The 15,301-nt window shown below is 33.2% G+C and overlaps 1 protein-coding gene across 7 annotated transcripts in view; it reads left to right on the top strand.

Moving 5' to 3' along the window:
- LOC143059490 (uncharacterized) overlaps positions 1 to 15,301 on the top strand; it is a 136,793-nt gene that overhangs the window by 1,610 nt on the left and 119,882 nt on the right. Inside the window, exon 1 of one of the 7 annotated variants that reach the window (XM_076233001.1) lies at positions 3,152 to 3,270. The exons of the other annotated variants lie outside the window; for them this stretch is intronic. Within the exon in view, the coding sequence (XP_076089116.1) occupies positions 3,216 to 3,270 (55 nt within the window). The 5' untranslated portion in view covers positions 3,152 to 3,215. Of the gene's footprint in view, positions 1 to 3,151; positions 3,271 to 15,301 lie in introns of those variants that run through there. 7 annotated transcript variants of the gene reach the window in all.

Here is a 15,301-nt window from a genome sequence, read left to right as displayed (position 1 = left end):
GGTACTTTCACAGCCAGTTGTAGCTATCTTCTTCAAGACCCAGCGTGCAGTTAAGTACTCTTGCTTGCTGAATTGTCTCTCTGTTCTCTCTCAGTCAGTCAGTAGACTAGTTGTCTTCTTTACGACAAAGTATAGAGCATTGTCCGATATGTAAGTTACGATAGGCGGTCAGGGACAGATTCGGTGGGGTGGGGATCTAGAGGGTGTAGATAGCGTAAGCCCCACACCAAAATTGATAGACAAAAAGTGCATTTATTTTGTATGGAATCGTCCGATGTTTTTGTATTCAGTTTTATGGCCTTTAAGTTCACCTTTCAAAATGTCCTAAATCCGCACATGACAGTTTAACTATGTTTCCACCTGATGATTTTCAAGCGTTAGTAAGACGCTTACGACCCGATACTGCCCGTAAGACTAAACATGGAGCGTTTAAAAAAAGGCAAAAACTAACTAACTATATTGGATCTGGGTTTTGTTCATTTTTGAAGGACAAACGATTAAGTTATGATAGTTGTTCAACTCGACGTCATTTCGTCTCTGCAGAGTTGTCTCAATGGCATTCCTACAATATCTTTTTTTATATTAACAATATGGGGTATGGGTTGTGTTTATTGTTGAAGACCAACGGTGACTATATAGTTGTTTACCTCATGTCGTCTCCGGTGAGTTGTCTCAATGAGAAATCATACCACATCTTCATATTCTTATTGCGGTAACTTATTCTACGCATGGTATACACATTACATTAACCTGCTTCCATGGCATCACTCTGAATACGTCTGAATACGCATGTTATATTATGGCACTTAATTAAGATGCACATCAATCAATCAATCGATCGATCAATCATGTTTTTTGGACGATAATTTACAGTACGTTCTTGTTGTCACCTACCGTATTTTACGTGATTGATGCGTTTACCTGCTGTATTTATCCCTCATCTCTGTCAGCACCCGATTATGCTAAATAGCAATTATCACTTGTTTAGAGAATTAATCATAGCTAGCGATTGCTTATCGAAGGACAACGTCAATGCCCCTCATGACATTTATCAATAAAAAAAACCCATCATCGTCTATTTAGTCCTGAAATTTAAGATAACTTCATTTTCAATGATCACATGTTGCGCATACTGCAGTAATGAGCAATTAGGTATTTAGTTCAAGGGAACAAACATATAAAATGGCTATATATATTTTCACACCATGCACATGTCTGTTACATGCAATTATCAAACGTTTCTATTGAATTTTCTATAAATAAATTTATTTGGAATCTTTTACTTATATGTCAATTTATTATGTTTCGCAACCTTTACATTGGTTTCCTGCTAGGTGTTCTCGCTTCGATTGCGGCAGGCTACCGGTTTTAATCCCAGTCGGATAAAATCACTTCAACATGTTCTCTGACCCTGATGTATACGTATCATTGCCTGTCTGTGATCTATCCATCCAAACTAGTCAATTCAGGCGCTGATCAATGTAGGCATTTTGAACCGGGGTTCTAACATTTGTTTCCACCAAACGGCCCCAGGCTCCTTTGCCCCCTTAAATCCGTCTCAGTAAAATAAATGGGGGAAAGGGGGGAATTATGTACCCATACAAAAGCATTAGTTTTCAACCAAAATGGGTGGCTCAAATCCGGAACACCCTGCTGGATCCGCCACAGCAAGTCCACTTAAATTTTCCATTAATATGTTATAAACTTGACATAGTGCATGTTAAACGTATATCCCTACTCATGACCCTTTTCTAAATAATTAAACAGTTGTTTTTCTATTAATAAACTCTGCAGCAACTGTAATCATTGTCAATTACTTATTAATAACTATAAATCTACAAACTTGTTAACAGACTTCAAAGAGGGAGCAATACTATAATGATGTACGTAGATGCGCTAAAACACTTGATTTTAATCATTTCTTGCGGTTTTACTGTTGATGCATATAGAACTTATCGTCTGCCCGTATAGAGATGTCATACCTTGTGTCATGCTAAGACACACATTGGCTGGTTGTGATTAGTTATAGAGGCATATGCAGCTATTGATGGACGGGATATGAAATTCCTTTGTCAATCAAAATATGTCTTAACACACCCCATTATGTATAATGTGTATCAATAAGTAAATAGCGTCAAAGACAATAAAACACACTCCATGTTGACGAGTTGTATTTTCGCTTTCTCCTTGCCAATTTTATGTTACCTCGCAACGTAACAATAATAGAACATCTCAAATTACTTTTGAACTTATTTCCCTGTTTATTTTTCGCATAAAAATATCTTTCGGAGAGTTAAATTTGTTATGTTTCTATTTTCGTGAGGATAATCTCCCAAGTGTTTCGGGTAAAAGCTTTGAAAAAAGGGGGAGTGGTGAAACTATTGGAGAATTCTTTCATCTACATAATTTCTATATTTGTCGCCTCGAATTAGCATTTAGAATAAGACTTGTGCCTACGATTTCTGCCGAGAGCTCTACACGGCTGTGTGAAGAAAACAATCATAGGAATGTTAAGCACATTTTCGCTAATTTAAGCCTTATTTATATTTGCTTTGGAGTGTGAAATTGTCAAATTCAATTTTCTTTGTGGTGCGCTGTTTAAGTTATATATATTTTTTTTGGATTGTTTATTTTCCATATTTTTTTCGCTTTGAATTCCGTGTTCTGATAATTTACGCGTATGAAGAAATTATAAGTGCTTTTTATTATTTGAATAGTTTGGTTTTCTTTATTGTTCTCGTTTCGTGACAAATTAGTGTTAGTGTTACTTTAGCTTTTCTGTTACGGATGAAATATATATTCAATATCTCAGTTCATTCAGTGGATTAAAAAAATCGTCAAAAGAGACTGTTTTCAATACTGATCATATCGAACTTTTGAATTTCGATAAACTAATACACGAAGAAGTCAAAGATTGAATACACATCCCCGTAGATTGAATACACATCCCCGTACATCAAAAGGATCTTCGTCAAGGTGAATTACAGGTGTCAACTGATGAATTTGTGTCGTTAATCAGGTAACTTAATCTACAGGATAAATGTATATACAATTACCTATATAAAAGTAGACAAAAGAAACTGACAATGATGCGTGAAATAATACGGACCATGAGTTATGTTTTAGAAACTTTGCATGTTGTTCGGTTTAGCCGCATGTATTAATAGAGTGCACCCTTTGAATTGCTCCCTCGGTGTTCACCACTCTCACCCGGCATGGATACTAAACCCCCACAGTTTGTACAGCCTGTTATACAAGTTGACAAAAAAGGTAAGTCTTCGTGACATACTATTTAAAATGTATTTAAATACTCGACACAATTAACAGACCACAAATAATGTCACTAATGTTGTTTATAAGCTCGAGGCCATATGACCTCTACCGTAAGAATTAAAAACGAAATAATCCTAGGTTGCTCCCCCTTTTTAGTAAAAAAGGTAATTTCAAAAGTTAAGGGGACACTAGTACATTGTTTGTTATTTGCATGACGAAATATTCAAAAACATATAAAGTCCAATATTTCATTGGGAAAAAAAGATAATACAGTATGCGACTTGATTATATTTCTAACAGTAAATGAAAAAAACATAAAACTGATTCGCATGGTCTAAGAACTAGATTTATTTTATTGATTTATGTGTAATTTTAGTCTTATTAATGATAGAATATAAACAGTGTATGTTATAATCCCGGAAATAGTGAAATAGAATCCAAAATGTGTGATAGATAGTTGAAACAATATAGTGTCGGTTTTCAGACAGACCAATAAGAACTCTTCAACAAATGGAGGTTCAGAAGGTCTAAAAAGCGGTTTGTTTGGAAACAGAAATGCATAATTTTACAGAAAATTGAGCAAGACCAGATAAAAAAAGAGTAAATACGAGTCTATTTTACTTATAAAAAACTGTACAAGTTATTAATATGTCATGACAACCTTGAACTCAAAATGTCCAAAACTGTATTCTTAAAGTTAAAAACAAACACTGAAAGTGAAACAGGGGCCAAACGTGCATGTGGTCTTACTCTTTAATAGTAGTCAAACTAGGTAACTCATATTCATGTTTCCCCCTTCCAAGTTCACACCCCACACTATTGCACCCTACGTGTGTTTGTGAGCCAAAATTTGTTCCTGTGAAAAAAGTTCCAGTGGAACTAATTTCACAGGAAATATGTTCTGGGAGAACTTTTTTCACAGACAATTTCTATATAATTTGTTCCATCTCTATGAAATAAGTTCCACACTTTACTTGGTGAAATAAGTTCTGGGTTGGTGAAATTTGTTCCTCACCTGGTGAAATAAGTTCCTTGTCTGTGAAATATGTTCCACTGGTTAAACAAGTTTTCTTATATTCTGAGCACTTGTCATCAGTGAGTTTAAAGTCATTATAAAAAACATGTATTATATTGCATAATGTAATAAATAAAAAGTGTAAACATCCAATTGGATCATGTGGAGTAAAGAAAAAGTTTAATAACATGCTCAAGTAATAATACTAAAAATGGCACTTATGAGCCAGGAAAGAGTAGAATAAGAAATAATAATAAAAGTCATTCCGAAAAAAAGTATTATAGTTGAAGATGAATATTTGTACTTTTTTGAAAAGGACAAAGTAGCTGATCAATTATATTAAAAGACATAAAGAAACAAAATACACGCTCTTTAAAAACTGTGCAATGACCATAGCTAAGTACATGTATGATTAGAACACCAATGACAGATCATCAGGAAACAAGGAGGTTGAATACCACATAAACGATCAAACATAGATACATTATCATCGCTTTTATTTCTTATCTTTATCCTAAAGTCATTCCTTCAATTGCAAATGTACCCCATTCAAGAACTTATTTTCTGTGAAATAGGTTTGAGCAGAACATTTTCATTGATTTCTATAAAATACCTTCGTTTAAAACTAATATCACAAGAACTTATTTCAATTTTTTTTTTTATTTTTATATTGGAACAAAATTCATGGTGCTGTGATTTTTGTTCCGGAACTTATTTCACACTTAGTTAAAAAATTAGTTCCAGAACAAATTTTATAGTGCTGGAACATATTTTCTGTGACATAAGTTCCGGTGGAACATATTTCCAATGAAATTTGTTCCGGTGGAACAAATGTCACGCCGGAACAAATTTTTTGTTACATGTTCACACCCTTCTTAAAATCTGAAAATACATCTAATAATTCAACCTGTATTTGATATTAACAATACACCTTATCGCTATTTGTTCGTCATTACTGGATTTCACACAGGTTCCCATAAAATTTTGACGTCATAAAACTAAATATCTGACGCCACAATGGAAAAGTGATTGTTGTATGCGTCAAAAGTTCAAGCGGCCCGGTCAGCCAGGATTAGCGATAAGGTGTATAGCGAATAGGGTGCTAAGGAATCCAGGGTGGAATGGGTAAGGTTCCAATGTGTTTTGTGAGCTCTAGGACCCAATGCGGACCTTAGCTGCAGTGATATTGTTAGCCTCAAATTACAGCCGAACTTCGGCCTTTTCCCCTAGAGAAAATTCCCAATTACTAAAAAAAATGGCTTAAAATTCCTCCCAAAAGTTTTACATTTTCCCCAAACAGTAATGGCATTGGTAGTATTGTTTGTAAATATCGTATTCATGTTATTATTTTGATATTAGAAAGCACTTTTGAGATCTGGTTTTCTGATCAGAATCATCATGTTGTTTGTAACACATGTAGTTTTCAATGGATTAAGTACCATCATTGCTTCTGTTTCTCTCCCCTCTCCGAAAAGTACCTTTCAGGTTTAAAATGTCTGACAACCAAAATATACATGAAAAAAACAGTGCAAAAAAGACAGCAATGGTCAGCAAAAAATCAGAGATGTGTTTAGAATAAAATATACAAATTTCCCAATTTCAATAGAAAATATGCATTTTTCCCAATAAAAAACGGTACAGGTAGTTTTGAAAAAAGACAACAATATCACTGATCTGTTGATTTGCTTATATGAATTAACCAAAAAGTTATTGAAAATCACTTTCAATTCTAGATTGGATTATTTCCCTTTTGATTCCATGATGCACAGGTTATTTCTTGTGCTTGAATAATAAATCATATGGTATTTTAAATCAGCATGAATACTAATTGGTTTACTGTCCACTCTTTAATATAGATATTTTTAAAATCCAATACCTTTAAAATTTTATTTTAACTGTTTGTAACTGTGAACTTTAAAAATGTAATCTTGTTACTTTATAATAGATATAGGAGATGTGGTGTGAGTGCCAATGAGACAACTCTCCATGCAAATAACAATTTAAAAAAGTAAACCATTATAGGTCAATGTACGGCCTTCAACACAGAGCCTTGGCTCACACCGAACAACAAGCTATAAAGGGCCCCAAAATTACTAGTGTAAAACCATTCATGACAGGATATGTAGTGCCTTAGAATGACATTACTACAAGGGGAAGAAAAGTTTGAAGCATTACCTGTGATGCTGTGTTTTAATCTAAAAAATATACTTTTTCCATTGGCCAATTTTTGTTGCTTATAACATGTATAATGGGTTACATCATTTGAACTTTTGTAGATACATGTAGTTGTCTCACTGGTAATTTTAAAACATCTCCTTATTTTAATTTGAAGTGTATATTTTAAAACTGCATAGGATTAAAATCCACTTATCCATGAATTAAAAAAAAAAAAATTGTAAAAAGTACCTGTATCCTAACATTATACTGTTTACCGTCATTTGACTTTTCACCATGCTCACAGCACTATTTTGGCAGAAGTGTGGCTATTGAGATAAAGGTATCTAAAAATCTGAGCTAAAAATACATTTACATTTCTTGCACTTAACAATGGTTTTATACGTCTTGTACTTTTCTGATTTTGTTTTATTTGAAAATTTCTGTGAGTTGGTTTATGACTTTTCAAGCTACTATTCTCAGTCTCATATAACTATCCGCTTTCAGATGCCACTATTTATTCATTAGTTTGTATGTTGCTTCATTTAGAACATTTTTGAGTTTCAAGATGTTTTTTTTGTGTGTGATATTGTATGTTGTTGCATTCAGTCTGTGCCAAACTGACCGAAATAGAAATTTTTATAGAAATAAAAAATAGACGTTTTCTTCTAATATTCTACATTTTCAACTAAAATGTCTGATAATTTCGGTCTGACTGAATGACTTTTTGTCTGACATTTTGTGGGTCAGACAAAGTTTGGGATATACTGTGGTTTGCTTGATGAATATGATGTCAAAATCAATAGTTGGTTATTTTTGAATTTTGGTATTGTCTATCAATATTAGAGGGTATGATAGGTACATGATGACAATTTATAGCTAAAGGCACTTTACTGTATTAATCAACTATCAAGTCTCAATGGTTTTATAACAAAATGTTGAATAAAATTTGTCAACAAATATATTTGGACAAAATTCAACATTTTAATTAGTGTTTTCTTATCTCGAGGATTTTTCTCAATATTGGTTTTTCTTGCTGCTTTGGAGACCCATTGGTGGCCTTGAACTGTTTTCTGCTCTCAGATCTGATTGTTGTCTCTTAGACACATTCCCTGTTTTCCATCTCTATTCCATTAAAAAAGAACTTGCATGAAGTGAAATGTTCAATCAGATTTGACTGGTTAGATAACCATGATACATTTTAACTGATTAAGATGAAAGTTCTACCTTTTATGGTTCTCTAAATACAATTAGAGGTAAGGGCTTAGAATATGATTAATTTGGTTCAAGGTCTTAATATCTAAAGTCAGGGGCTCTTTTTACAAAATATTTTCTACAAAAACTTAAATGTAGCTTTTTTAAAAAATACTAGTATACTAACATGTGAATGAATTAAGAGTATACATTTTTTCTCATAATTTTTTGAAGTGATTTTGATGGGAGGGGCATTAGCATCCAGATTTTCTTTAATGCCTAAAATTAAAAGTCAGTTGCCTAAAACATGAACAATTTGTTTGAATGGCCTAAATCTTTGATCATCTTAAAAATACATATTGACTTATTAAATCTCTGTAAGATAGTGATAGCATTGTGTTTATCGGTTTTCAGACATACCTTTGTAGATATGAAACTGACGTCTTTTTATGTGAAATCTATAATACTCAGACATGCAATTTAAGGTAGATCTCTGACTTTGTTAAATTACCCGTAGTTTGTGAGGAATTAATCAAGTCTTGTGTCAAATTTCATTACTGAAATTCAGGTTAGTTTTTTGTCGAGCCTGCAACTTTTGTTGCAGATAGCTCGACATAGGGATAGTGATCCGGCGGCGGCGGCGGCTACGGCGGCTACGGCGGCGGCGTTAGCTAACTTTTTAAAAGCTTTATATTTTAGAGGGTGGAAGACCTGGATGCTTCATACTTTGTATATAGATGCCTCATGTTACGAAGTTTCCGTCAGTCACATGTCAAATGTCCTTGACCTCATTTTCATGGTTCAGTGACCACTTGAAAAAAAAGTTCAGATTTTTTGTAATGTTGAATTCTCTCTTATCATAAGTAATAGGATAATTATATTTGGTATATGCGTACCTTGCAAGGTCCTCATGCCCGTCAGACAGTTTTCACTTGACCTCGACCTCATTTCATGGATCCAGTGATCGGGAAGGACGTGCGCCCTGCGCCTATAGCGCATATTGACAAGAAATGGCGCATAGAGTGACAAATGTAAGCGCCCACGTGGCGCACGATATATTTCACATCGTTTCGAAACGTTTAGATATCGTCAAATGGATTTCCGATCGTGTTCCGTGTCGCCATGTGTGTGTACACAACTGTATAAGGTAGCACTCCACAGTTAGGTGTGTAGTTTCGCATTTTGGCCCCTGTGGATTTTTCAAATATGAGAGCTAGTGTGCAATAAAATTCATTTTTGGATAGCTGAGTATTAAAATAGCCTTTGTATTGGGTTTATATGAACATCAAGGTTATGTAATGTATGTAATATAGGCTGTTTTCTGTATGACAGTCCGTATTTGCATGTCCATACCATACATTGGTCCGGCAATTATTGCAATGTTTTTTTCCAACTTTTTATCGCACGAACTTTGTGATTGGATTTTACGAAAAAATGAGGCGAAAGACACCCAATTTTTATTTGATCATAAGGAAGATTTAAGAAAACAGTTTCTAAAAAGGTATCACTCAAAGGCATTGAAATTCTAGTTTGATCCAAATTTTGGGGGGATATATGACATGTTCACCCCCCTTTTTGCAATATTCTATGGTAAATAAATGCAGAATGTTGCCATGGATACACATGAAAGGAATTAACTTTCATCCTTTTAACTTTTGAAAATTGAATCTATGGAAGATACTGATTACATACATATGCACATGTACAACACAAACAGTTAGGTTAATGTATTAGAAATCAAGGAATAGGAGATGATAAAACATTTTGCGGCTCATTTTTAACTTTATTTTCTAACTGTGGAGTGCTACCTAATGTTCCTCCAATCATAGGAGCACCTATATATTTTGGGAACGTCCCGGGTGTTTTCTTATGGTAATAGAACCATGCGGTTTAACGTCTCGTGTGTTTTCCTATTGTAATAATAGAACCATGCGGTCTAACTGATAACCCAAAAAACGTAATTAACCATCTTAACCATCATTCACGATATACATTTTTATAAACAACTTTAAATTTGTGAAATTTGGCTACTACAGACGAGATTTAACTCTAATAATAATCTTTTAACTTAGTTTAGCTTGCTATTATTTCGATTGAAAACCCCTGAAGCCTTTTAATGAATATAGTTTTTGTCTCCATTAAAGGCGCTTAACTGTCCCTGTCATTTTTTGGTCTTTGGCTCGTTTTGACATTTTGTTAACATGACTTCAGCGAATTTTTGTTTTGTTCTATCAATTAATGGTACTCTCTACTGTTAATCTTGTCATCGTGATGAAGTAATAATAATGACACAAGAAATGCAGAGGAAGTGCCTGAAATGTCCTCTAATACGGAACGTCTGGAATAAGTATGGTATCGACGAAGACCCAAATTTAATGTTAAAAAAACCCCAACCATGAACATGCCAAGGCAACAGTTCCAGTTTAAACATTGTAAATACAGGTTATCTTTAATATTGTCCGTTTTGGAAGAAGTTATTGTATATTCATTGAAATTACAGAATCACAGGAACAATATCCATGATATTATTTAAAATCATATAGTACCAACACCTCTTTGCCAAAAAATAATGATACTTTTTATTTTTTTACAGAAGTCAATTCAAATGGCCCACTCATTTGACAACATGGCCCATTATTTTTTGAAATGGCCCATTGAATTTATTTTTGAGGGGCCCTGGGCCCATGGTGAAAAAAACCTTCCAGATCACTGGGATCAGTGAACAAGGTTAAGTTTTGGTGGTCAAGTCCATATCTCAGACACTATAAGCAATAGGTCTAGTATATTCGGTGTATGGAAGGACTGTAAGGTGTACATGTCCAACTGGCAGGTGTCATCTGACCTTGACCTCATTTTCATGGTTCAGTGGTTATAGTTAAGTTTTTGTGTTTTGGTCTGTTTTTCTCATACTTTATGCAATAGATCTACTATATTTGTTGTATGGAATGATTGTAAGATGTACATGTCTAGCGGGTAGATGTCATCTGACCTTGAGCTCATTTTCATGGTTGAGTGGTCAAAGTTAAGTTTTTGAGTTTTGGTCTTTTTATCTAATACTATATGCCATAGGTCAACTATATTTGGTGTATGGAAATATTTTATGATCTATATGTCAGTCCCGCAGGTTTTATTTGACCTCGACCTTATTTTCACGGTTCATTGCTCAGTGTTAAGTTTTTGTGTTTTGGTCTATTTTTCTTAAACTATAAGTAATAGGTCAACTATATTTGTTGTATGGAAGCATTGTTAGCTGTACATGTCTGCCTGGCATGGTTCATCTGACCTTGACCTCATTTTAATGGTTCATTGGTCTTTGTTTAGTTATCTTGGTTAATGCTAAGTTTATGTGACAGTTTTTAATAAAGTTTTATACTTAGGACTATCAACATAATATCAATAATTAGTAAAGAAGGCGAGACATTTCAGCGTGTGCACTCTTGTTTTTGTAATTCATTAATTGCTGTTTTTATTTTATCTCTAAAATTTGATTATATTATAATTAAATTAGATTTTCAGATTTAAGTTATCCATAAGCATATTTTTACAGCTGACTTTTAGGTAAAATTATTACTTCACATCCTTAAGCATGTTAACAAGTCTATTCTCTGATTTACATGTAGTTAATGGAATTCAAGTTACAAGTAGTTTTATTTTTAAATGTGTGATTTTTTTTTTTATCTTTGCAATTTATATTTGAACCTTAATAATATTGGTTTTTTTGTTATATTTTCTGTTATTTAACTTAAGTATGTTTCACAGCTGATCTCTTTTACCTAGATTAATTGCTCAAATTTAACCAGCTCTTAAAAAATATAACTGTCAAAATTTTGAAATTACCAAGGATTTGTTCTTAATTATTATTAATAGCTCAGCTATATAAAACTCAATGTTTTCCTAGTTATAAATTGTTTGTAATATACATTTGGACAAGTTGTAAATTAATTAAACAGAGATAGTCTTCATAGTCTTAGATAATTGAAACACTGACATAAATCAATGAGAAATAGTAGAGCTCCATATTGAGTGATTATTTACCAAGATTTCATAACAAGTCTAGATAACCAATTTTGTATTGAACATCTTGATTTGTTATAAGATATTGCGTAGTTAGGTTGTTGACCGTTATGCCTTATGGAATAACTGTTTCACAGATGATATGGGATATGTTCCTTATGTCAACACTACAATACCCTTTCCTTTTCACAAATGTGACCTACCGAATTAAGACTATTTACCAGATTTGTATTAACATAAGCAACAAGTGGAGCAGGATTTGCTTACCCTTCCAGAGCACCTGAGATCACCCCTAGTTTTTGTTGGGGTTCGTGTTGTTTGTCTTTAGTTTTCTATGTTGTTTTTTCTGTACTATTGAATGTCTGTTTGTCTTTTTATTTTTAGCCATAGTATTGTCATTGTAGTTTCTATATATGAGTTTGGCTCTCCCTCTGGTTTCTTTCATCCCTCTTTTACAGCTTCCAGATGTAGTATAATAATTGATAACTGGTATTTTATTAAAAAGTATACAGGGTACCTAAAATTAACAAAAAACTGAACTCCAAGGAAAATACATAACAGAAAGTCCTCAAACTGCAAATCAAAAGCTCAAACACATCTTGAACACATGGAAAAACAACCTTCATAATCCTGACTTGGTACATGCATTTTCATGGATTAAACCTGAATTTATAGCTAGCTTAATCTCTCACTTGTATAGGCTAAAATTTACATGCAACAAACAGCTACAAATATTATAATCTGTATTCTGTTAGTTCTTAGACTTATCCTAATTCTTAAATACATTTTGAATATTTATGTAAGCCTCCATACATCTTAAATTATTATATTAGTCATTTGAAACTAGAAATTTAATGAGGTGTTTTAATACTTTTAATTTTGGAAGTAAATAACTTTATATTTTGAGATATTCTAATGTATTTGACAAAATCATTTTATTAGAATTAAGCTGACTCATTTAAGAATATTTAAGAATACACTAAGTTTATAGGTAGGTTAAATGAGTGTATAGTTATCTTATTGGGACTAAAGTTTGAAATTCAGTTATAAAGGAATAATTGCATTATTTATTATAAACTGTTTTCACAATTTTTTTCTAAATTTCGGATTAGTTTTAAGTTTATCTGAAAAATTCATGAAAAATGAGTTTTTTTTATGTCACCCTTACTACATATCTTTGGATATATCTATGGGGTTTGTTTCTGTTAGAATCATCTTTTTTTCCATACAATTTTTTGTGTATAAATCATTATTGAAGATCATTCAGTGATCTTTAGTTGTCAACTTCTAGGTCATTTGGTCTCTTGTGGATAGTTGTTTCATTTAGTCTCTTGTGGAGAGTTGTCTCATTTGGTCTCTTGTGGATAGTTGTTTCATTTGGTCTCTTGTGGAGAGTTGTCTCATTTGGTCTCTTGTGGATAGTTGTCTCATTTGGTCTCTTGTGGAGAGTTGTCTCATTTGGTCTCTTGTGGAGAGTTGTCTCATTTGGTCTCTTGTGGAGAGTTGTCTCATTTGGTCTCTTGTGGAGAGTTGTCTCATTTGGTCTCTTGTCGATAGTTATCTCATTAACAATCATTCCCCATCTACTTATGTTTATATACATGTAAGTGTTGTCCAATCTTTAGTTGTCTTTGTAGTGTTTTGTGGACTGGTTTTGGTGTTTCTTTGACTTTGGGTTTTTGACTGTCCCCATGTTATCTTCCAATAGCCTGATAAGAATGTCAGATTTCATAACTATAAATGTATTTCAGTTTCAGTTGAGTGAACGCAAAGGAAACTAAATATTGAATTTGATTTACAAAAATTCTGCTATAGAAAACATTTAAATGTATGAATGGAAAAAGAAAATGTTTGTTTGGAAGTTAATTCAAATTTTACACTAAGTTTTCATAAGGATTTAAAACATAATTTCTCGGTCAACATAACTGGAAGATTTCTTAATGAGTTCTAACACACAAGAAAATTAGTATATTAAAAAGTCCTAAATATTTGTTTAAGGCCACTGAAATAATTTATTTGTATCAAATTTTCCCTGATTGTGTAAAAGAGGGACGAAAGATACCAAAGGGACAGTCAAACTCATAAATCTAAAACAAACTGACAACGCCATGGCTAAAAATGAAAAAGACAAACAGAAAAACAATAGTACACATGACACAACATAGAAAACTAAAGAATAAACAACACGAACCCCACCAAAAACTAGGGGTGATCTCAGGTGCTCCGGAAGGGTAAGCAGATCCTGCTCCACATGCGGCACCCGTCGTGTTGCTTATGTGATTACAAATCCGGTAAATAGTCTAATTCGGTAGGTCAAATTCATGAAAGGGAAGGGGATTGTAGTTACGACGTGAGGAACATATCCGATATCATTTGTGAAATGGTTATTCCATAACGGTCAACCAACTCGTGATGGCGTCCGTAAAATTTACGAAGGGATGATTTCAACTTCACCATTTGGAACTCTTGATTTAATAGCTTCCTTGTGAGCAGTAACCCTCTATCAAGAAAATCATGATAGGAAATGCAAGCACGGGAATATCGTATCAATTGAGAGATATATACCCCGTATGCAGGTGCTGCTGGAATGTTGCTACTTAGAAATGGAAAGTTCACAATTGGAAAGCTGAAATCATCTCTTTTGTCGTAAAGTTTTGTCTTCAACCGACCCTCATTGTCAATTTCTAGATGTAAGTCAAGATATGAAGCTGACTTAACTGTATCTGTAGTATCCTTTATCTCCAATTCGATGGGATAGATGCGTTCCACATAGTCACCAAATTTTGAATTGTTTAGTGAAAGAACGTCATCTGTAAGATTACCTGCAGATGTAGGCTAGCTTTTTCATTAAATGGAGAAATTCCTATTATTTTGAAGTACCTTTTGTCATATGTAGTTCTTCATGAGTTTTGTTGTGCCTGCAACTTTCATCACTTGACGGCAGCAGCGGTGATGTTAACTTACTACTAAATAGCTTTATATTTTAGAAGGTGGAAGACCTAGATGCTTCATACTTTGTGTATAGATGCCTTATGTTATCAAGTTTTTGTCTTTCACATGAACATTGACCTTTACCTCATTTACAATCTTTTTAAGGTGGTACCTAACACTACAGGGAGATAACTCTGTAATATCAGCTAAACGTTTTAATTACATTGCGTTATGAAGGCAATATAAAGCTTCTCAATGATCAAAATTAGTGTTTGTTAAACTGTTATATAACCAGTGTAATTTTTCTGATAAAACGCTTGGTTCAAATTTTTTGAATTTTTCATATTTTTGTTAAAGGGTCAAAGTAAATACTTTGTAAAAATTTTATGAAAATTAAACGAGCCAAATTAATTTTAGTGAAAGTGTTGGGTACCACCTTAAAATCCTTGGAAATTCTCAACTATCATGACATTTTATAACTGAAGACCATTACTGTAAAAATATTGCCAAATATTGCATTATCATTTTACAAAGAAAACTACATGAGATATATTTGATACCATAGAATATATACATGTATGCTTAACCTGAAATAACTTTTGTGTAGATTGAGATTTTATTTGGCCTATTATAAAGTGTCCTTGTTTGGGAAATTGATTGCCGAAATCACTAAGCCTTGTGTAAAATAAGCTGTCAGACATTTAATATGGGTAGCAATTT

Source organism: Mytilus galloprovincialis, chromosome 14, assembly GCF_965363235.1.
Source record: "Mytilus galloprovincialis chromosome 14, xbMytGall1.hap1.1, whole genome shotgun sequence".
NCBI classification, from domain to species: Eukaryota; Metazoa; Mollusca; class Bivalvia; order Mytilida; family Mytilidae; genus Mytilus; species Mytilus galloprovincialis.
The sequence above is the reverse complement of the archived record's forward strand: the minus strand, read 5'-3'. Positions and strand labels throughout refer to the sequence as shown.